The sequence below is a fragment of the Ptychodera flava genome, chromosome 15, assembly GCF_041260155.1.
Source record: "Ptychodera flava strain L36383 chromosome 15, AS_Pfla_20210202, whole genome shotgun sequence".
In the NCBI taxonomy this organism is placed as follows: domain Eukaryota; kingdom Metazoa; phylum Hemichordata; class Enteropneusta; family Ptychoderidae; genus Ptychodera; species Ptychodera flava.
The window spans coordinates 31,703,272-31,728,456 of NC_091942.1; the positions used below are offsets into that span (position 1 = coordinate 31,703,272).

Sequence of the window (25,185 nt, forward strand, 5' to 3'; positions counted from 1 at the left end):
AATCATCTCTCTCTCTCTCTCTCTCTCTCTCTCTCTCTCTCTCTCTCTCTCTCTCTCTCTCAGACCATCTGGGTGGAGAATTCAAGTAAATTACAACTCCTTGATTGGCTCTATACTCGCAACAACATGTACAGTAGAAACTTGTGCGGTGTGGGCTTCTTCGATTCATTTGCTGTTGATCAGACAGAACGAATACATGAGTTTCTGTCAGTTGTGCGCAGTGTTATGCAGTGACCGTGAACGTTTTTTTACTGTTAAATTTGTTTGTTTGTTTGTTTTTTGGCCATTTTAAAACTAAAACTGCAACATGAACATTTTCACAGTTTTGTTTGACCAAAAAAAGAGTATTTTACGATCAAATACTGCAAAGCTTACACACCTAAATAGAAAACAATCCTATCAAAAATATTCGTAGAAAAACCTGCACATATGTGATAAACCGGGATTTAGAATCTAATAACACCTTCCATTTTCTTTATCATTAAAGTTATAATCTTTGGTTCCATGAACTTCTAAGTTTTGGTGTAAGAAGAAAGGTCTTTAAACAAGTTTCATTTGATGTTTACATGTTTGTTTGTTGTTTCTTTGGGATAACATTCTCACTCCGATAACCTTGCGCGAAAACAACTTGCATTTGCATAATACATGTAAAATGTCGCTGTAAGAACATTGGAGAAGGGCCGACCGGCACACTGTAAATAAGTCAGGCAATTGGCATTTTTGACATCCAAAACTAAGTTTGTTTTAATAATCTTCTTTCGAATTTTAAACACACGGTTACACAACATACACACTTGTAACCTTTTCATGAGCCATCAAATGGAGATTATGTATTTTTGCAGCAAAAAGGCAGACAACGAAGTCATTTGTTCGGGCGTACCAGACCGGAGCAAGCTGTCCATGAGAGCAAAGGCTACCCGCAAAGCGACGTTACCACACGCTAATATTAGAACAATGTCTTGTTTACCACAAGGTAAACTGACGGGGCGCAGAAAAAATATGTTTAGAAAGTTCGTAGTGGACTATTTACAGTTTGTTGACCCCCGAAAACTCTTTGAAAACGTCGTCGAAGCGAGGCTAGTACCAAAGGCGGACACACGTACCTAATAATTCACCAACTGGAAAGTCTAAAAGCAATGTTCTCCTTTACAAATATAAAATATGGACAAGTCGTTAAAAGTGGGACAAAGACGACAAGGTTGGATGGGAAGATATTTCCTGTTGACCTTATGTAACGTTTGTGCTGGGTTGAACTGATGAATTATTGCACTGTTCATGAACACCTGACAGAAATTCCGTGAACGAATGGCATGTCAACCGTGCAGAACAAAGAATGCCATCGCCTCAGGTGCACCTTTATGTCTGACTATCTATTTTTCTTCCAGCTTTGAGGAGATGTTCCGTTCCAAAGGGGTCGAAAAACACCGCTTTTAGAATTCAAACGTAATGCTATAGATGATTCTTGTTTTTAACTACAGTGGCAATTGATGCGTTTCCCGTTTCGGGAGCTTTGATCTGGCGGCGAGTGACATGCGCATGAATTGAGAAAACAAATGATTTGAACTCCTGAACTATTGAGGGCGCATCGCCGTACTTTTGTTGTGTGCGTGTGGGGTTGCATGCGCGCGCGCCCACTAGCATTCACTCCATCATGCGCTATAAATCAATCAATCAATCAATGAAAGTGCACTAAATAGACCAATCGGGAAACAAGCTCGTTCTTAGAACATGAGTTTTGCTGTGGCGGAGTCTAATACCGTAATACCAATTGTCACTAAAATTGTTAAGGCGTGCCTGCCCTCCTGTGCCGGGATCGCAAAATCAAATAAAATTTATTTTGCCCCCTCCCCGTAAAAACAAACAGTTAACCGACCTACACTCATCAAAATCGTGGTAAAGGATTTCTTTACGGATAAATGGAAATGAATTTTGTCTCTTGTGCGATAAAAGAGAAACTTAGTTGCGGGTGATTTTCGTTGCAAAGTTTCGATCATTCGTACTTGTAGTACATGTAGTAAACGTTATTTGAATAGACCTACACTCTGAACGGCCGACGCTATGGCGATGTTTGTGAGAAAGTATTTCTGTTTGGCTGAATGAAACTGTCAATAACACTAAGAGGTTGCGAAAATAACAACGCGATTATTTCCCATTCTTTTCGAAAGAATAGAGAGAGAATTTCGGTACACTGCCTGGACAAGTTTTGGCATGGTTCCCGTTGTACACTTGTTGAGACCTGTTTCACAACAGTGGTCTCAGAGACCCACGTTTTGTTTTCTCTTGACTGAACCAACCAAACAAGACAAGTGAAAGGGGGGACAGAAATTGCCATTAGCGATGTGCTTGATAAAAAAATGCGCCGACTATTAGGTGAATGCTCCAAGGTTACCATTTTAAACTGTTGTTGGGATAAATACCTGGATTTGGTATGGTCTGGTATAAACACAGCATGTTCGTAGGCCTTTGTCGCTCAGTCCTTGTCTAGCTAGTATGTCGAACCAATGTACGGTGTGAAAGATTTAGTCTAAATTTTTAATACTAGTTTAACTTCAACTATTTTTACATACTTTTACTGTTTTTTTTAATGTAGTAAAAAACTACAGGGCCGGCCAGTGCAGAAAGTTGCACCATCGTACAATTTCCAGTGCTAGTGCGCAGAATATAGACAGATACACGGCTGATTCAGCGACTGTTTTTCGCTACGAATTCTATCTAAAGTAGGCCAACACCGCGGGGATTCCACGACTGTGCGTGCGCTCGCAGCCCAGTATGTGAGAGCTTGCACAGCGCGGCGTAACGCCTTGAGAAAAGTCCCACGGTAGCCAGAATGGCTCGACAGATGGCTGCGAGGAAAACTTTCACAAGTCGGTGAGAATACGACAGTCAAATCACCTTCCAGCTGCGTCGAGTTTTGTCAAATAGCTGCCTACAATATAGCGGCACGCGACCCACACCCCAATGCACCTTCCCCGTCACTTGTCACCATAGATAAACATATATATATTCGTATAGCATGCAAATAAAATAGGCAAGGTTCGCGTAAAACTTATTGTTTGTTTCATCCGTATAGTACGTGTGTATATTTCACATCATGGATTCACATTCGGAATGACGTCAAACTTTAACACGCAAGCGACCAACAGCGAGAATATAGCCCTCCCTTATTTTTAGCATGTGTGATATCTTCCCCTGTGTTGGGAATATAAACCCCCATTAATTATTGCTTTCCCACAGTAAGTTATGGCAGTATATAATTTCAGGGCGGGATACAAGCCACGGTCGATTACAATAAACGGAGGTTATAATATAGTACTATCCAGCAATTACACAATAAAAAAAACTTCTCGGGAAAAGTTAATTGAATGAGAGACATGGAAAGACAATTTTCCCATCAGAAGAAGATTTGATGCCCTTAGTCTAACAGTAAAAGTCTGATTGTAGCGATTATACTCAATTGAAAATTGGCGCCAGCGGCTCAGTGGCCGGTGATTTTGACAATTCTATGCAATAATTTATATTGTGAGGGAAGAAAAATCAACTTATTTTCTTGATGATAACTTAGGAAAAGCCTTTCCATAACGTCGGCAATTAATGAGAACTTTATTTAATCATACGAAGTACTTTTCGACAGAGGAAAAGCCCTACACTTGTGTCGGACCCCGCAAATGGCAAAACGCCTCTCAGACGGATGTGGATCTGTAAGTTAATCGACTTTTACCATTTTATATCACTTAACGAGGGTAAATCCATCCCGGGCGCCGAACATGAAAGCATACACACTAATGAATATTATTAATAAAATATTATCCCGGCTACAGAATACATGCTGCCCACAGACTTGATGTTGCCATTGTCGTGAAGGGCTAAACATAATCAGTGTATTCTCGGGCTATCAGGAGTCTGAATGTGCCATATAATATGCGTTTATTCATTGGGGCCTTACCTGGCCTAATCAATTTTTACCTTTTTGTGCGTAATGAATAGCCGGTTTGTTTTTCTTTATCAATTTGACAATACATCAAAATCGTATTATTATACAGAGTAATTAACTGCGACTTAGATAACTCAGCTTCAATCGCGATAAATAGCGAATGCACAGAATATTTATCTGTCGTCATATAATACACTTCTCGGTTCTCTCTTTTTTTCAACTCAATTGTTTTCTGGCAATTTGCCATAAACTTGTTATTTTTCTCTGCTGGCATCACTCCCAGCGCACGACATACGCCCGCAAGGTGTTTGCCTCGGTTGCCTAATATTTAAATGTGGAAATTAACCAAAGAAAGGGTTATAACAAACATCAGATGATGGAAAAGTAAACTTCGAACATCGCTCACGTTTCTGCTATTAAAAGTCTCGCTATCGATGAAAATTCCTCGCTTGGCGGTTTCTAATATATTATTTACACGTGCTAAAGCGCGGGCTCGGCACAAGGTACACCTAAGTCTATGCAATGATTGACGTCCTTTGCCATCATAAAGTGGATTATTCTATTTGTAAAACGTAGTAAAGCGTGTTATCTAACAATTTGTCCATTATCTAATGACCGGATTGCCTGATAAGTGAATTAGTAGTGAATTTAAACTAATCAGATGCAACCATGCTGGACTCTTTGTGAATTCAGGTTCCATCGTTGCACTGAATATTCGGAGCGCCCTACACCCCCGTAGCTGAGTGGAATCGCCCGCGATCGAAGAGGGTCGAAGTTTGTGTGATAACATACTACACAACCTCACAGTTGTAGTACATTCTACTGGCACGTACTATCCGATCTCTCAGTGTGTTGGAACATTCTATACGTTTACAAGTACTAGTTCGGCAGGCTGATATTGCCTAGTGCGGTTTTTTCCGTATCCCGGAATCACCCTTGAGGTTATGTAGCCGTCAGGCTAGCGACGTTTCGCCTGTTTCTTCGCCGTCTTTGAAAGTTGACATCGGGGCAAATGCTGGAAAGTTGTAGTAGTGAGATCTGCACCGTCACGGGCTAGGCACGTTTAACATGCGATAATGGTTTGTGGTTCCGGTGGTGGTGTTGCTGCGTGCCGACTTGTGCTCTGCTATCTTTTAACTTGTGTTATCTGGGCTCGCTGTCATTACACGAGTGACGAGTGCGATTGGATCGGGAGGTAAGAACACGTTTTATGTCGATGTCGCGCCGAGATTTCGCGGTGTATTCCCAAGCTTGCCGAAAGGACTTCAACAGACTTTTTAAAGTCCGTTGAGATGGGTACGCACCTCTCTTGAACAGCTCGTTCACAAATGTAAATGCGACGTTATTGACCGTTTTACAGCGCTGTTTAGGAAAACCATAGCTGGCGTGGTTTATCGCCAGCAATGCCAATTCTGTTTTTCTTTCAGCTATTTTTTTCAGCTCTGTGACGACGAATCGGCCACTGTAGCCGTCAATAGCGTGTGGAATGGACATAGGGCATTCTGCACTTAAGTTATTCCAGAGACGCTGAGATACGGTCAGATGACGAAACACAAAACTACCTGTTTCTGGTGGAGTAAACGCGAGGCTTTTTCCCCTAAGTCAGTCCCGCAATATCACTTCTGGCGATTTTTACCTGCTTTACAATGTTAAGTATGCTCAACAGCTTCGTAAAAGATGCACCGTATCTCTCTGAACAATTAAAATGTAATTTAAAGCGTTCTGACTCCAGGAGTTTCACAATTTTTTTAGAAGCAGAGAATGCTTTGCAAATAACACACAACAGATTATGAGGTGTCAAAGTTCTCGTTGACAGCTTACTGATCATTCTCAAGGTGATGTACACCTGTACACGGTAGTTCGACCGTGGGAGAAACATCAAGTGTGGGTCATTTAAATTTGCTCCCCGAGTTGTATAAACGCGGAGGTGAATAGGCAAATTAGATTGTCTCCTTGCTTTGAGAAGAATCAGGCCTTGAAAGCGAACAATCAAGGGAAAAAAACGATGTTTCCAAGGACACAAAATTGCCACACTTTTTAGGATTCTTTCCGGAAAATGCCTTTCATTGATGATTTTAAAGCATCCCTCCAATGAACCAAAAGGGTGCATAAATGCGTCCATCTCCCCATGCACGGTGTTTGTCGGGGAACTGGACCCGTTGGAGTGTGGCTGTGACAGTTGAAAAGACAGGAAGTACCGTAACGTGTTGACAACTTAGTTTGAACATACTGTGAATTTAGTGGGGAGAAAGCGCTCTTCTTTTGGATGGGGAGTGGGTAGCCTTACAGTTCTTCTCTTCGCTGTCAGCCCCTGATACCCATTCGATAGTAGATAGACTTTTCCGAGAGAATATGGCCATCGTTAGTTGGTGAAATAGACGCGAGACCGGATGGGGACAAGGCGTCTATTTTCGCAGGATAATGACGCCTTGTGTACATATAGGGCTACACTTATAATCGGTCATCTGGGATGACGTGTTGCTGTGGGCTGTGGACGTTCCAGACGTCACCGAAAAGTCATAAATAAGCGGAACAGTGTTTTCCAGTATTCCATCGTGTGTAAACATCCTGGGTACCGTGTTTACCCATCATGTAATCAACATGGAGTCCAATCAAACAGAGAAACTGTCGACAAACCGTCAACTTTGAATGTTTACCTCCGGAGTTGTAAAATAAAAGTGCGTCTCTCATTTCTCGATTGTTCACAGCCCCGTAACCAACTCTTCAAAATATACACCCCTCGAGCATGGAAGATGAGATAATCTCGATAGAGATTATGGCTTTTTATTGATTGATCAGATGAAAAAAAACAGCTTAGATTTCTAATTGAATTGGGAAACATGATCCGTGGTATCTGAAAGCGTAAACGAACTCGACACAATGTTTCGATCACTGAAGTTTGCTTCTCTTCACGACATATTTTTAACATATGAAGCTACTCGGAAGCCGCGTTTGTGTGAGGAAACGGGAAGTCCTAAGTTTTTTCCATCAGCTCCAGCCAGGTCGCCTCGTGTCAATTTTCAACACTTGAACAGCAGCTTCAACGTAAAGTGGCCGTATTCTCGCGTTAATCACCCAACGCCTTCCGCTGTCACTTTCCACGCCGGACGACAATCGAGCAAATTTAATAAATATCGGAATACACACTGTGTTCTTTCTGTGACAAATCTGAGTATCAAATGGAATTGGCGGTCTGAGGAACTTCAAAGAGACATTTATTCTCTCTACATTGATTTTGAACGGGGAAAGGGTTACGGTGATAAAGTAATTCGGCTTTGGATATCTCCACAAATGAGAGAGCGCGGTGAACTTGTCGGATTACAGAATTCTGTATACGGTAATAAACACCGACAATGGAATTAAAGGTAGCAAATGCTTGGTTGTTGTACTTTGAGTGAAAAAGTCTGCTACAAAAGAGATAACATTAGCACATTTCATACAATAGCTGATGACAATATACTCACTTTCCAGTACGTTCCCACATGCTGGGACAATTTTTTTCCTCGGCTGGATAGGGCGGAGCCCCGCTCATTGATAGGCATGTAGATCGTATGCACGTAATGGGCAAATGGTCCGCATGTGTGAGATAGGCGAAATAATACGGAATTACGGCAAAAAGTCGCGAATGCTTTGCTCAGTGGGGGATTTGTCTGTTTAGACGAACGGAAATTCAAAATATGTTTTGCTGAAGTGGAGATGAATTTTGATATGAGAGTGAAATGGGACGGATAAAAAATAATCCATGATATTCCAAGGAAAGTTTCGATATACTTTTTGTTACGTGTACACGTCGTTTCCTTGATGAAACCATGGTAACTCAAACCCGTGATGAAACTACTCGGAACAACATGCACAACCCTATACTTAAGAGCAATAAACTGTCTTGTGTTCAATACATGCAACACTCTGGTTCTATCATGGTTTGACTTCAGATACGTTGCACACACACTTTTGAAAAACGATCGTATCAAAGGATCGTGATCGTGATGATGACGAAGATGAAATTATCACAAATATGTTCATTTTCTTTACATTTCAGTGGGTTGCCACATGATCCCCAGGTGAAAAGCGTGAAGCAACTTTATTTGCGATGTTCAAGGGGACACGTCGACTGGGACTATGCCTATGGTGCAATAAGGATAACATTCCAGGATGGTACCTCTGGACAAGACTTCCAGGGATGCATCAAGCCTGCCGCTCACTTCAGCGGTGCCAGTGTGTACGTGCAAGGGAAAAATAAGCTGGAGCTCGTGGTGCATCCCCAACAGCAAGGCAGGGATGATGGGAGCACCGGCACGGACAGCAAGCAAGGACAGATTAGCAGGACATATTGCTTTGATTCCAGGGACGGGAAAGCCACCCTCTTTGTGGAAGCCATGCCCAATGTGGATGGCAAAAGAAAGACAGTCTCCTTTGATTACTCGCTGGAGTTAAAAAATCGAAACAGCAAAAAAGATGTGTTTAAAGGTGAGTAAAGCGCACTGGATTTATGAAACCAGTCTGGGCCTGGGTTGATGCCAGTTGCCTGATTGGAGAATTCACATACCATACAGGTATTTACTATGACATTCTTGTGTGCGAGTTCTGACTTCTTTTTTTCACTGACTTCATCCTCAGGTATAAGACTTCTACCAGTCTTGGTAGAGTTTCCAAAAGCTTTTATGGCGTACATACGGGCTGAGGAAATGGAGGAGTGTGCTCAGAGACTTATTGTTTGTTTGTTTGGAGTGTTTAGATGGTGGTGAGCGTTGGTTTGAGATTTCATGTTGCAAAGACTACAGAACACTGGGAGTTGGTCATGTGATCGGTGTTGAAGTGCATAGTAATGAGGGCTTCGCACACACCTTGGTGAATAGGTTTCAGGCTTTCATGGAGAGAGAGAGTGGCAACAATATGCAGGTAGCATTGAGTGGGTCGACCTGTCCTGCCCTGTCAGTTGGACCATATCGTATGTCACAAGGTGCAATTGCGTGCCTACAGGGGGGTGGGTTTTATTTCAATTCAAAAGTAATAAATCGATGAATGGACTATTTGTGGGGAGGGTGTCATCTAGCAGTTGGCAAACCGCTTCCATGTGTCAGGTGTTGAAAACTGGAACAGTTAAATTTCAGCTCTGTGGTGTTCTCTCTGGTTTGCGCAATTTAACAGTGCATTGATAGCACAGAAGCCAGCACTTAGAATCACCAAGGTCGATTTTGTGAAGGAGCTGAAAGTAGTATTTGGTGGCTAACATTCATGGGTTCTAATGACCGTTTACTTTGTTGATGGTGCAACTTGTACAGGGCTTTGCCTTGTCTGTCTTCAAGTGACAAGAAGTTCTGTGCGACAGCTTTTTAAGTGTGAGTGGAATTTGAGTTTTGGTTTCGAGGCTTTGAAGTCATTGAATGTACTGTTGTTGTGCCATCAAAGGCTTCCACAGATGACAGGAGGGTTGGTTACCAGGGAAACGTGTTTCCCAGCTGTCAAAAGTGTCTTTTTTCCAGGGTACCTGATGGTGGTGGACTTTGAACAAGACAAACCCGTGTACATTAGCAATTTAATGTTGGTACGATGTCTCAATTTGTCCCGACCTCATTGCTTTATGTACAAGTGTTCACAGAGTATAGAATTGCACATAAAAGGTTGCTAGGCAACATGTCAGCAGAAAACTGAAGTTATGATGTATGTCAATGTGAATGTGTTGCCCCTCCCCAAAACAATCTGTGCCTGGTCTTGTTGTCTCCCCAAACATTTTATAGTAATTGATTTAGATATGATCATTAATATGTACATGGACAATACTTCAGAGCATGACAGGTTGCAGACAGTATGTGGAGACCTTGCTGATCACATGACCTGACCAATCATGTGACCTGGATAGACCCTTTCACTGAAATTGTAAAAAGCTTGGTAATTGGCTTCAAACAAACCTTTTTCTTTCTGTGAATCAAGTCACTTTTTTGTGCTAGTAGTAGAACTTTGAGAGGGGTGGGGTCATCCCCCACCAAATACATGCTTTGATGTTGTTGTCTGGCCAAAATAAAAACAGTGATCTTTAGATTTCGGCAGCTATCACACAGTGGCACCAACTCAGTGTTAATGGTATTGGCAGGGTTATTTGCCACCTTTGCCAGTCTTGAACTTGGAAATGGCTGACTGACAGCTTATTTCTGAAGCTTAACCACTCTTCAGTTGAACTGTATTCTGTGTTGCTGTTCCTGCTTTTACGTGTTTGAGGTAATTCCTCAATGAAACACAAGATACCATCAGAACTCGTCTTGGAAATCTGATTGTTTTTCAAAAAACTTCTTTTGAAAGGCATGTGAATGCAGAGACCTAGGACAAGAGGTTACTGGCTTTCTCAGCCACAGAACTACGCTGAATGGAGAATCTTGGTGAAACCCTGGCCTATGTACGGCAGGCTTTATAAAGTACAGTACACATTGTTTGGAGAATTCTTGAGCTCCATTGAATCCCACTGAGCCACTTGGTCTCCAAAGCGCGGGAATGTATTTTCTTCTTTCTCACGTGAATTGTGTGTGTGTGTATTCCTGGTAAATTGTTGCATGGGGGTTTACCAGAGGTCAGGCAAGGAACTTTGATGTTTTGAACAGCGTACATCTGGTTGGTGAGAAAATCGGTGGAAATAGCATGGGGGTTATTGAAATTGATCGCTTGCCCCTGAGAGGTGACCCAGCATATGTGCTTGGGCCGCATATAACATATTCGGGGTGGGTGCATGCTTTGGAAATTACTTGCCCAGCTGAGCTTGTCAGTTGTGTGAGAACGTTCCCAAAGCGTTTAATGTGCTTTTAGGAGGCCATTTCAATGCCCTCTGATGCAGTGTCACTTGGTCAGGTGGAATCTGTTGAAAGTGCCGTGATGTTATGGCCTTACGAAACAAAAGATGGCTTGAACAAAACAACAGAGAATCATTTTGTCTGGATTTTATAGTAATCTCTAGAAGTACTTGGGGGATGCTTTCGTTCTTAGAAGCAGCAATAATTTGTAAGAAGAAAACAACAAAAACATTATTGTTTACAGTCAAGAAGATTTTCTGTTGTGTCAAGTATGAAAAGCATGGCCTGAGGCAACCCTAAGATCTGTGTGTGTGTTGGATAGCGTATGGCAAGGCGCAAAAGTGACAGTACATTGACCAACACTGCAACCGCGTTGCAAATTGTAAAGGACAATTTTTACCAAATGTGTAAACATGAGTTCTCAACAGTGGACAAGCCTTTAACAAGAAAAACAACGAGTGTCTTGAGAATGATCTGTGGCGGAGGTGCATTATGTGTGAGTGGGTTCTTTGTTGGCTGAAAGAGATTGACTGCTAGCCAGAGGGTTTTGACACACAGGAAGGTTTTGGTCCGTTCCAGATATGGTTCTAATTATGGCAGACAGACAAGCAGACAGACAGCAACATTTGTTGAACTTTGGAGGGGAGGGGAGGGACGGGGTAGGGTGGGATAGGGGTCAGGAACATCTAACGAGGGATTTGGATTGAAATAGTATCACAGGTGTTCAATACAAAATCATTGATGATGTTGACGATAAAAAAGCAAATCCAGCAATCAGGCTGGGCCAATAACCAGCAACTTTACATCTGACCAAACAAAAATAAGTCTGCATCTTCATGCCATGGTGGTAGAGGCATACAAATGTAGACACACCAAGTAAGTATCAAATAATCATCTCAAATGGACAAAGAATAGTCAGCTATTTTTGGGGGTAACAAGCAAAATCAGAGGAAACCCTGATTAATGGCAAGGGGTCAGTGACAGAGAACATAAACCATTCACAATGGTAGGGTTGAATTTCAGTCAGTCTGGTGAGTTTATATGTGTAAGGATTGATTTATCTATTAGTTATCTTTTGGTCCAGGTTCTCGGTGGTGGGTATTTTATAAAATTATCAGGGCATGCACGAGTTGACAGAGATCGGTCCATGGCTAGGTATGTTAATTTCAGCACACACAACATTCAAGTTTTGTGTAAACAGCACAATAGAGTTTATTTCTGTAGTATGAGTGTCAGTCAACAAGGGTAGAGAACTTCTAGTTCAGATGGATGGTTTCCCTGGCAACTTGCTTGGTGAACCTGGGCTCCATGGCGAGGTGGGGAAAACAAGTTGTGTTTACAAGGTTGTCACAGCAGTGTGGCCACAATTGAAAGGTCCTTGTATCGTGTTTGTACTTTGTCAATCCAACCATATTTCTGTCATCATAGACCCATTATTTCTATTTTTCGTGCATTGTTAGTTGTTTACACGGCACACAGTCCAGATATACAAGTCAAATAAAACAATTGGGCAGGCAGAGACAGCCCCATTGTTTACACTTGTTGCAGAATTCTGCTGTGTCCAACCTGATGCCCTGGGTGATTTAGGTTTGTTTTAGTAGCTTAGGAACAGCGAGGCTTACAAGAAGAAACACATTAAGACATTTCAGAACGATATAGATAGCATTGACTGGAGAACCTTAAGAGAGCGGGAAAATAGGTCACATTTTATCTCCACAGCTACTGTTTATTCACCTTGAGGATGACATTTTTTCAAGTAGAGTAAAATCGATGTTAAAGGTAGTAATTCAGCAGTTTGAGTGTTTCAGTGTAATTTGCCTTCCGTTGCCAGGACATCTCTCTTCTTTGTCAGCCAGCCAGAACAAGTACTGAGTATTAAATGTTGATTTGTGGATGTTCAAGTGTGTTGCATGTGCAAATGTATGCTTATGTGTGTGAATATGTATATATTAATGTGTGTTGGCAAATGACAGTGTGTGTGTGTGTGTGTGTGTGTGTGTGTGTGTGTGTGTGTATAAAAGATCAGACATACACAACCAGATATACATACACTGAGGCAAAAAGCTGATTTGCGGACTCTAAAATAAAGCTGATCTAGAGAATTCTAAAATCCATAGCAATCTTGGAAAATTAGAAAGTAAAACATGAGTGAAATAGGTGACAGTGTCCCACCAATGAACCAACACCATGTTGCAAAGTTTTCCCATGTCGTTGAGAAACTAAGATCAAATGTTATCTGTTATTTTTGTGTTGATCACCCCGTGAAGAATTAGTCACTCATTGTGCTGATCATCAAAATAAAGAGCTTGCTTGAAACACTACCATGTAGGGCAGTTGACCGAGGGAAACATGGTTAAACTGAGAACAGACTTACGTCAGAACATCAGTCATACAATGACAAATCTTGTTCTAGGATGACTCACGTCGGAGACGTGATATCGTTGGTCTGGTCATCAATAAAAGTTTCATATTTTATCATCAACATTACTCGCACAGACCACCAGTATTGAAAAGTCGTATCATTTTGAAATATTAGCCATAAAAATGGGGCAATAAATTTGTAATGTGCGCTACTAAATATCTATCTGGACTATGTATTTCAATCTTGGGAAATAAAAAAAAAACATCAGTCCTGGAGGGATAGTGAATATGTGTTGCATGTAAAGCCTGATAAGTCCAAAAATAGTCCAGGAGATCTGACATGGTGGCGTCTGTCTAAAATCTAGCCAGTTAATTTGGTCTCGGCAAACTCCAAAACACCAGTTTGCAGAGCCTGATTCAACTGGCTAGAGTCTAGACTCTGGTTGCATTAAATGATAAAGCATGGTAAACTTGAACATTTATGTTTGTCAGAATACTCATGGTTCAAGGCTACAATCACTGATAGAATACGGCTATGGACTTTGAGTTTTCTGACTGCAATGTTGTGATTGAAGATTTGATTAAATACAGGGGTTGCTCGCTGAACATAGGGTACCTGGAGAGACCATATGTAAACCAGTCGGACAAGAGTCCTCGTACTTTTGTATTACAAATGCCATGTTTTGGATTAATACAGGTGACATGGTAATGTTTAGTACGAGAAGAATTAATGTGGCACAAAAATGAGATTAAAGTGTACCTTGCCAGTGTCGGAATGTTGACCAGAGTTTTATCAACTAATAACCATTCAAATCCCACTTGATATCGGACTGACAGACCAAACCACTCTTGATATCGGACTGACAGACCAAACCACTCTGATAGGGGCACATCTCCCAGCATGCTTTGCTAAGGGTCCACAGCACCAGGGCTGTCCACTTGAAGATATTTTTTCCCGCCAAATAGAAGCAAAGTGCAATTTGCCGATTTCAAGGGTACTTGACGGGGCGTGTTGTTTTTTGTGTCAAGGTTTCATAACGTCCACAGTTTGAAAAGTTGAGAAGTGTGGTCCTGAACGTTGTAGACTTTGGTAATATTGACAACATTCTATTAGTCTTGGTCTGTCTCAGAAGATCTGCCCTGAATGCACCAGGGTGCAGAAAAACCACTCTCTTACCTTCTAAGTCCCCTTGGCATTGCGCCAGTATTGTTCAAACTTTTGTAAAAGTGAGCGTGCATGACCACAGTAGAATGAGCCAGATCGGCAAACTTCTCAGTTGGGTAAAATTGAAATTGTAGATTTTGGCAAATATTTGCTTCGTCCACTGACAAATAAAGAGGGGTCAGTGACACTGCTGTGGCCGGTGACAGGTAACCTCTGGAACGGATGAAACATGATGAAAATCCCCCATAAGGCTGGCAACGGTAATCTGATGGCTTTCTAAGATTATGGGCAATGTTTTAGAGCACACAGCACTGCTTTCAAACCTTGCCACAGGCCTGTATTTGCTTATGGTTTAGCACAGCAGTGACGATGCAAAAAAACCTGCTAAAATTCTATAGTGATCGTGGTATTAGAGCTCAGAATAACCCCTGTCATGAACACATTTAATCTGTCTCTTGCCGCAAAAGACAGGGAGCTTAACTAGGTTTGATCACTGTGTAACTATTGGACCTGTATCTCAATCATATCTTTGTGACAGTTATCTCCAGCTGAAGATAAGTCTGTCCAGACTTTAATCCGGTACAAAAAAAATATTTTATTAACCAGTGATAAATCTATTTGTGCACTGATTTTTGTTCTAAAGATAGGGCAACAATCAGAAGGGGACTTGCAAAGTTTTGCCGATTATTGTGTATGGTCAGTATTTTTCAGTGATTTTTCAGTGAATAAGGGGGGGGGGAAGATTGGTGGATGCATCAGGAAAGGTTTATTTCATCTTCAGCTGTAAATTTGTCATCGACTTGGTAATCTGTTTTCTGTCCCCTATGTGCTAATAGTGACATCTAATTTTCCATGAATGTTTTCGGATTCACTCTTGCATGTCTAGTGGATATGCTAGCCTGGTCATGCTTAACTCGGATGCCTCAACACCTTGTCTTTTGACAGAGCCATTCATGCATACAAGATATGCCCTCAAAACCCAAGTGGCACAGAAATGCCGAAAAAATTCTTTCCTTACTTTATGAGAGCCGTTACCCCTAAAGTGATTGTAAAGTTTCAGAGATTACTAGGTGGTATAGAACAAGATGCCTGCTGACTTGGTCAGTTCCTGCGCTGGTGCAAAATCACTCTACTGAAATACAGGGTACCCATTTGTGGGCTGAGAATGTTAACACTCTCATTTGCTTTAACAAGACACGGGGTCAATGAATTGTCATACATCCAAGAGAAGAAAAGCCGCGATGTGGCATTGGCAAACTCAGGTGTGTCTCCATTGTGACTGGAGGCAATCTAGCCCATTGATTCAGAGTCCCCATACAACTATGCATAACAAATGAGCTGTCCTTTCATCAATGGTCTCCTACCTGTATATTTATGGCTTTAAATGCTCCCCCCTCCCTCCGAGGCAAACCAACTTCTGCAGTCAAGTGTTCAAGTATTGTTTGTGACTTGTGCGCCGCAAACACAACTGCTGATAAACGAGCCCTGGATTTTTTTTGCCTGAGGATTGTTTGAATAGGAAATAGGCTGGCAGAGTGGCTCGAATCATTTCTGCAAATGAAGTACACCAGTTGTTGCATTCAGAGTCTAATATGGACAGCCATTGGTCTTGTCTGCAATTGGATGAACATAATTTTGACGGGGGATTTTAGAGAACTAAAGGAACAGAGAGTGGATTATTTTCAAATTATTACCGTTATTACAATTCAACTGACAGAGAACAGGTATTGTTGGCAAATCAAATATAGGAGCAGCTTATGGAATGTCGGCATGGGGTGTGTTACGTGAGGTGCGAGATTTTTCCATTGTTTGGCATGTTACTGTTATGTTGTCCGCTATTTTTGTTTGGCAACAGTTTCAAAAATCTATGCCAGCTTTGGATTTGGCCTTGCAACACGGCGGGGACGATAAAAGTAAACTTGACATGTAACATCTGCATCTTGTCTCACTGTAAAAGCAGTGTCTGAGTGCAAGGGTATCATCGTCTACCATATGTGTAGTGTAGGTGCCTTCGTGCAAGTTCAGGACTTTAGACTTCTACATCTCATAATATTAACTCAATCACAAAAGTTGACCACCCAATAAAAGTCGTCTCCGAGCCCCATCACCTCCATTAGCAGGACTTCCGCGGGATTGAAACAGATAATTTACTCTAACCCGATTCCCAATGTATTAATGATCTCCGAAATCCGTGTAATTTAGTCCCAATTACAAAGAGCACTATCTGATAGCTTGTGTTTCCACCGGATTAGCACTTGTAAAACTGTATATGCATTTCACAGAACACACATAGTGCTCCGTGCCTTCAGGCTTTGTAGCAAAACTATACACACATGAATATTCATTGGTTTTTTGGCGTGCACATCCACAGCATAATTGCAACACTCCACAAAAACTCAGTCCAAGAGATTTATCCCGTAATTCAACTTATCTTTGAGTTCAGCATCAAAACTTTGTTATCAGAGTATTACATCCAAAAAGGATAAACTTTCAATGTACTCACATATCATAGCGATAAAACTGTACCAAGAGCTTTTAAGTAGTTCTGGTATGTCTATTGTCTATGCTAAAAATATTCTGCAATAGGTACTCTGGTTTGAAGTCATTCTCCTCATCAACATTTTTGCATCCCATGGCCTCACTCCTCCCTCCAAGGGACAAGTTCTGATTGTTGCTGAACAAGGGTAGGATTGGGTTAAGGTTGAAAGGATATTCTAAGAATGAAGGGCATTGATCTAAATCCTGGGGGAGGGGGAGGTAGATAATCGGATGACACCGGTGTTATTGGAAGAGTAATTTGTGGAATGCCATATTTTCTAATGAGACTGGACAGTTTGCATCTAAAAAAAATGTCATTTTTGTAATTATCAAATGTTGTTGGATGGTTACTGATTTTTCTCGACTTTTTTTATTCTTTTATTTAGATTGCAGGCCGTGTAATGAGACGGAACTCATGACAGCTTTCTGTGCAAGTGATTTTGGTAAGTAGTAACAAAGAAAATACTCATTCCTTGAGTCTTTGTGAGGGACTTTTAACTTCAGGATGTAACAATGACCTTTTTAAAGGGAGGCAGTACCTACTTCCCGGCTAATTCACATCTGGAAGAAGAAAAGGATTTTGGACCTGAAGGAGATCGAGTGTGTTTGTTTAGATTTTATTCAAACAAAAGCATGAGAGGTTTTTCAGGGCTTCGGTGGTTCTGATATGATGAAGTTTGTTTCAGTGGCTGAGTTTTGCATAGTAAAGCTGTGTTCACCACGAGAGAGTTTTGAGGATTGGGCCAACCCTCTATTTTTGGAGCATGCTATTCATATGATGATAATAATACAAAAGAATGCATTTTCACAACAAAAGAATCTGCATATTACATATTGTTATGCAAATTAACCACCCCTGTTTCCCTGGCTGTGGAGAACACTGTTACAGAGTCTACTTTTGGCAAGTAATCATCTATCATGCTGTATTGTGAATGTTGAATTGTTTGGTGAAATTATTTTGATATGTCGTACTTTACATGTACAAAGTTGAGTGTCTTGGACTGGAGTCAATATGATAAGATTGTGCAAACAGTGATAAAAGAGTCTTTAGCTCTGCCAGAAAAATCAGGGTTTGTTTACCAATGATGTTTTATAGCATTTCTGCTTGTTTATTCAAGTTCAGAAGAGCGGGTCTATAAAAGTGTTTATTGCCTCAGGGTAAATATGAGAATGGAAATTAAACAGTAGTGGTATTAGAATGTCTTGAGTGTTTCCTGCAGCCAAACAGGCCAAGTCTTCAATCACGCTGTGAAATTGTTAGGTTTTTAGGGTGTCAAAAAAACTGAAAATATATTAACTCGAATCCAGACCAACCAGGAATTCTTGTAGCTGGTGTATGGCGACAGAGAGTGCTTTTTGAAAAAGCTTGTGTCAAAACAGAGAGTACTTTGTACCACCTTCACCATTCACAGAAGAGGGGGAAAATATGCAGTGCATCTTGGGAATTTTGATGGTTCCTCTGAAGCTGTCAGTTCTCTTTCCTGTTGAAGTTCTTCATGTTGGAGACACTGACTGTCCATTGGTGCAAAAGTTGATTGTGGTTCTGGAGTTTTCATTTCACTTTTTTACTGTTTTCAGAGAACTCATTTCACTTTTGTACCGTTTTCAGAGAACAAACTCGCTTTCTGATTATATGCTCTAGTATGAGGAAATGTAGTTTCGTGGTATAAAGAAGATGTTATGCAGGAGAAACGCTTGTAAGATACCAGTCATGGAAGCTTTTCTTTTTGAGGAACTTTTGCCATTTTTATCAGCGAGACTGTAAGACAATTTTCCTTCACAATGAGTGTATTTAGGCCAATATCTCTGTTTGACCATCCATTTCCAACTGTGTGTGTAAAGAGGATCTAGAGATTACAGTGGAAGTGGTTGTAATAATAGGGCTCAACACAATTATAGCAAACAATTCTAGTTGTCCTTTCCTCAGTTTCTCCCATGTTCTTTCTTTCTTTCCAATTTTTAAGCTCATCAACAACAAATTGAGAGAATTAGAGCAATCAGCAAAGCCCTTTGTGACAACTTGTTTGATCATCAACAGGCATTTTCGTAGTCTTTCATGACTGTCTGGTTGACAGTTATTATCAGAACGTGGCACAAGTTTGTCACATATACTAATCGATGGTCATTTACGAATCGAAAATTCTTCACAATTGTTTCTTGGATACGTCAGTTGGCAGTGTCAGTCTGCTCTGAAGCTCGACGCATGCCAAACACAATGCGCGTCGAGAGAGAGACAGTCGTGTTGGCTCAGAAATCAATACAAGTGAGGTATTGCATCCAGGACTACTGAATGGGACTGTATTGAATGGCTTGGGAGGGTTATTGTGTGAAGGATAAAACACGTTCCTTGAAAAGAAAAGGCGCTTCCAATAGTAGGATGAGACGCTTGTAGGACCTTGCACTAGGCTCGGGAGAAAATCAATTTTGTATTAGGGGCACGAGGCAAGCTTCCAATGCTGTCCCTGTCCGTACAAAACAATGAACATGTCTAAACAGGTGCAAGTGACTCGGTATTGTCAAATGTGACCGGCAATTTTTACTAGAATTTAGACAACCCTCATGGGTATAATGGGACAATGTACTGGCAGTTCATGAATATTTGATACCAGAAGAGAGAAAAGCCCAATGGCTTCCATTATTATGGCAAGGCTTGTTATGGTTACCTCCAATATCAATATGGCCAAAGGTGGCGACTTAATTTCAATGTAGAGTAAATTGACTCAAACTTCATCTCAGAAGATTGGCCCTGGATGGGTGGGCTGTTTTTTAAGTTTGGGTAAAATTTGAATGTTTCAAACATTTCACTGTGCTGCTCTTTTAGGTGATGTTTTCTGATCAGTTGTATAGATAACTTGACATGATTTACAAATACAATATATTTCTAATGAGAAGAGTAGTTTTTTCAAGGAGTGTGTTTCAGTTCACTGAAGCCTCACTGTCAGATAAATATACAGTCTTCTCTCACAAGGGGTAATAATTTTGTTGGTTTTGTATACTAGAACTGGAAAGGTATACTTACGGCTTGATAGAGATATTTAGGGTTTCTGTCAAAATAAGGTGTAAAAAATTGTCGTCTGATCGAATGTTTGGATGCAAAACTTGGTTCTTAAGAGCAATTTCATTTTGAGCCAGCTATAGAGAGATACATGTGCCAGGCACTCTGTGTGTGTGGGTTTACTTTATCGCCGATAAACCTTGAAGTTTAGTGGATGATGTTGTAAATTGGAGCCCACTTTCCAAACACCACCTTCTCTCTCGTCATACATCCTGTCTGGAAATGCAACTTACTGTAAATACTGCGGCCGACTGTTTAGAGAACCCGAAATTTATGTCAGGGGGAAAGAGGTCCTGAAGGTTTTTATGTCCAGCAGAAGTTGTGTGTATTGTTATAAAGAGAGGTGACAGATTATTTCTAAAAGTAACTCCACATTATAAACTATAGCGACATTTATAAACTTTTGCAGGGCTTTGACCTGAAAGTGTTGATACTTTGACAAGTAAATATATAATACACATCATACAAAAGGAAATGGGATCATATGAATTATATGACTTCCTGCTGTCTTTATCTACAATTAACCAAGTCCTTTCATTCCTTTTTTTTCAGTTATAAAAAGTAAAATAGCTGAAGTCAGTGATGATCGGGAGAATGAAGAGACGCACATCAAACTCTCGATAGGACACATTTACAATCAGGCTGAGAACATTTTTACAGAAGTAAAACCCGGCCGCTACACCGGCACGGTAGTCATGCCTCTGAAGTGTGGAGTCAGGCACGGAGAAGGACACTTCCTGATGACGGGCAGTGTAAGACTCGGGAAGTACAGACTCTTGTGTGCACCAGGTTTTCAGAGTTTAGGAAGCTGGCGAGAGCAATGACTGAGAGAGGACTCAATGAGTGCGACATGAGTGAAGTTATTCACAGTACTGAGAATTGAAGGAGTAAAAACAAACCTGCAATTCCATGTCAACCATTCTGATATAAAGTATTCTCACTGCCGATAGCATATAATGTTAAAGTTTTGTCACAATGTGTGATAGCTATGTCATATCCAAGATCATGGTGTGCGCACCAACCATGGAGTAAACAGTACTAACATATCACAGAGATCAAAGACACTGCATTCAGACTGCACAGAATCCATCAAGTGGAACCAATGGAGATATCCTTCAGATCACCTTCACTTTTTGACGAAGTTGTTTCAACATGAAGTTTTTTTAGTGTTCTGCACTTACTTGCATTTGTCAAGACAAGGAATCTGGACATTGATCTAAAACATCAAGACAAAATTGTCTGCCGCTGTGTTCAATTTCGTCATCTCTCACACAAGATGGAGAGCATTAAAAATCGTCCCACTCCCAAGAGTCTTTTTTTTTGGCCATTCAGAATTTTGTTTTAGAAAGTGTGCGAAGCTTTTGTTAGAAACACAGTCCAAACTCTGTCCCTGGAATCCACTTCATTTAGTAAATCATCTGTTCAATGCTTATCAGAAGTCTGAAGATACACGTTACTTTTTTGGAACTTCAAGGGTACATGTTCTAGTCGTCTTGAATCTGTGAAATTTGACGAGGTGTTACAGGCAGAAAACAAACTGTCAATGAAATTCGGTTCGATCAAAAGGTGATTTTAATTCAGCCATCACCACCCAGCAAATGTGTTGCTATCGAGTATTGTTTTTCTGTCTCTATAGTGATTTGATGTTTACCTTCTGAGTTGTTTTAACTCTTGCACTGTGAAAATATAACTGTGAGCTGAGAACATTTAATGACAAGACAAAATGCCACATATCCCAATGATAATCCCCATTTAATTCATAGATCTACAACTCCACAACATGTTCCCTGGTTGCTTCCCCTGCTGGTAAAAGGACCCCTAGCCGGGAAAAATAATTGAGCATACTTTTGTTTGAAACAAAGTCCAATTAAATAAGAGTTAATTAAGAATACTTTTTGGGATAATCACCCAGGGCTTGTTTGTTTCACTTGTAGGGAGTCCCACTTGGAGCATTGAAGGCGTCATAACCACTTACAACTTTGTACACAAGTTTCTGGAATCTTATCTCATCAGTTGAACATGGAGTTCAGTGGGCTTGTTCAACCATTTTGCAAGCTTTGACTCCAGTAAATTTATTGCAATAACTTTCTCATCACATCCTGTGTTTATTTTGGGAACCCGTCCCCTAACAGGGCAGTACACTTGACAATGATTTGAAACCTAGGGCAATCTAGAATTCAATTTTGCAAGAATAAGAGAAAGATATTGTGTTCTTTTTTAACATTATTTTTTTGCTAAACTGAGAAAACTTTTTTGAGTTCATTGTAAAGGGTGAACACTGACACTGGACGTCAAATCTGCAAATCATGTATATAGTTATGATGAAGGGAGTGCCAAATTGTCATGGTTACAGCCATGACGATGGACACATCAAGTGCAATAGGCCACAAGCAAAAATCTAACTCAACTTGTATAATAAAAAGAAAACAATTGTATATTTTTTTGTAAATTGTATTCCTGTTCTCACTGTGTTTAAGGCTTCCATGTTGTATCCTTGGGGTCTTTTAGTTCATTTTAATTTTCTGTGATAAACGCTACCGTTACTGCCAATTCTGTTTCATGAGTTTCTTTTTTAACTTGATGATGTAAGAATTAGAACCTTTTTTGTGTTGTTGTAGAAACCATTGTGATATAACTGACCTGTAATGTTATTTTTTATTATTTATATCATTAACCAGATTACAGGTTTTATCGTCGGAAAATGTCAGTAGTGAATAACGAAAATGAGGACTGGCTTGTTCACATTTCACGTTTTTTCTACGTATATTTCAAATGCACAGATGATGGTTTCGAAAGCGAGATTTTTTATTTTGGTACAGTTCAATGTTTTCTGGTAATCTTTCTGTAACCCTTTGTTCTGATTTCATAAAACAGTACACATGGCTCTGACTGTGAACTCCAGAATCATGCACTGTTTCTGGAAAAGGTATATCATCAGATAAACTCCAGTATTAGCTTACAGTATAAGGAATGAAGAACTTGAGCAGCTGTGAAAAAGTACTGCAGGATTTAAAACCCAACAAAGATTAAATATTTTTGTTAAACTTGAGCCATCAGAATTATTTTTCAGAGCACATTTGCAGACTTGTTTGATAATTTTTCTTTGTCAGTGACTTTATTTGTTTTAAAACTTTTCAAAGATGGCAAACCTAGACTTTCTGAGTTAGCGAAGCAAAAATAATTACTGTGATGGGAACCTGTAGGAGTTTCATGCAGCTATAGAGCTTAAGGGATTTTTACCCATGATCACCGCAAATTAACACACGAGTTGTTCTCAGATACAGGGCAATACATCTTGTGATTTATGAATATCACTTTATAAGTTGAAAGCATTACCATCTGTTGGTTGTGTAATATTTCTATCTTGATGATTCCAGCGAGATGCCATGCCTGTTGCGCAGTCAGCTGGAAAAAAAGATCCGATTGTTTTGAAGTGAAATGAGAAATTTTAAAAACTCTTGCAGAGTTAGATCATATTCCTTTGTGTTGCTGGGAGTAACCCTTTTTGTCACCATGGCTTGTCCCTACCTCATTGTTATCGGTGATGATGTCACTTTGTACAGGGATGGAAAGTCTCCAGGGCTACTCTGCGAACAACACCTTCATGTAGGCTACTTTTTTCTGTGCAACCTTGTGGAAGTATTTGAGATGGTTACTTCCTGAGACAAAACATATCTAGCATCCTAAAGAATTGGATATGCCCTATCTTACGATACTTCACTGTTCTTGTGTTAAAAGTTTTCTATACCTAACAGTAATGACAGCACCAATATTTTTGTGAAATACTATTATGTACATATTGGCCAAATTAAAACAAATTCTAATGATTTCAAATGTATATACCATTTTATTTTCATAATTTGTGTGAGTGTTTTGTATAGAATGTGTGCTTTCCCACGTTTTGGTGGAAAAAATGTAATATCAGTATTAGTGAGCTGAAATCATGCTGCAGAGATATGCAGACTTCAATAAGTATTGTGACACTTTACACCAATTTTGATTTAGAATAGAAAAGTCAATATTTGTCACAAATGACTGAAATTCATCTTGTCAATCGCCCACTATGTAGTGAATGATTTTGATCAAATCTTGTGTAACTTCAAATGAAAAGACAAAATGTGCTACCAACAAGTACTTCAAGTTGCATAATGATAGTGTTTTTGGAGCGTCCTTATACATCCAGTTTCTTCACAATGAGAAGTATTCTCCGAGTGATCTTGCGGCCAGTTTGTCCGGCACACAGTTGGCTTACACATATCTACTAAGAACTTTACAGAGAATGCTAATGTGTGTATTTTTGAAAACAAATTTCTCTCAAGTAAGTTTGGAATGCCAGAAATGGCATAGCAGCGGTTAGCAATGCAGAGTGTTTGGGTACAAATTAACCATGGATATCAGCAAATAGTATATCCAAATACGAACAGCCTCATCACTTTGTATCCAGGTCAAAGTTGAAAAAAAGGTTTCAGACCTTTGGATGCGTACCCGCAAATATTGATGCATTGAGCCAATTTTGAAGGCTTGCAGAGCCTGACCTGTGCTGTGTGCACTGCTTGCCAACAGGAAAAAAAAAATTCATATATGGCTTCTCACCAAAAACGTGTGAACTGCTTGGTACACAGTATGAGCTTTGAAAACCCAGTCCATTTTGCAATTGCACATTGACACACTAAATAATATGTGGGGATCTGTTCTTATGACAGTGTTTTAAAGGGCACTTCCTTTATTTACTCACACTGATAACTTTTGTGAAACAAATTTATCTAGAACCAAAGTGCTATTTTAGACCCCAATACTTTATATTTAAGTTTTAGGGATTCAAAACACTAGTGCTAGCAGTTCTAGGCTACACACGCACTGACTAGGGGATGAAAGGCAATCATGAATTGATGGAAAAAACACTGCAAGGTGCTGAGCAGACAGGATAATTTGTCTAACCCATGTTCCTTACTCCGGTGTAAGCAAACGCATTGCTCCATACGCAAGTTCCATACATCCCATTTTGCAAACAGCTTCAAAGTAAACCAGAACTGAGCATTAATAGTTGTCATTCCATGAGTCACCTCTGATAGCTCTCCAGAGCAACAAAACAGAGCTGAACTTCAGCCTGTCCATATTTATGAAAAAACAAACTTTGCAAGTATTCTAGTAGATACACTGGGTGTGTCCAGTGTTTCTGTGTTGACACATTTGTGGGCAGCAGTCATAAATCTCAAAGGCAGAACAAAAATTGAGTTAATACCCACGCTGTCCAATGGGGGACCACTTTTAATATTAAACCTAAAGTGGTGTTACGTGACTGATCTTTATGTCAAAAATTGATAATTTGTGGAAATCTTTGGAAGTGCAATTCACA

The 25,185-nt window shown here is 40.2% G+C and overlaps 2 protein-coding genes across 2 annotated transcripts in view; both read left to right on the forward strand.

Annotated features, from left to right (window-relative positions):
* LOC139151902 (probable endonuclease 4) overlaps positions 1 to 25,185 on the forward strand; it is a 577,101-nt gene that overhangs the window by 177,161 nt on the left and 374,755 nt on the right. The window lies entirely within an intron of this gene.
* LOC139151883 (meteorin-like protein) lies at positions 4,865 to 23,667 on the forward strand. The gene is given in 5 exon segments (XM_070724914.1): positions 4,865 to 5,126; positions 7,971 to 8,398; positions 17,161 to 17,217; positions 20,382 to 20,615; positions 20,618 to 23,667. Coding segments are annotated over 5 exon segments (933 nt in total). The 5' UTR covers positions 4,865 to 5,007; the 3' UTR covers positions 20,713 to 23,667.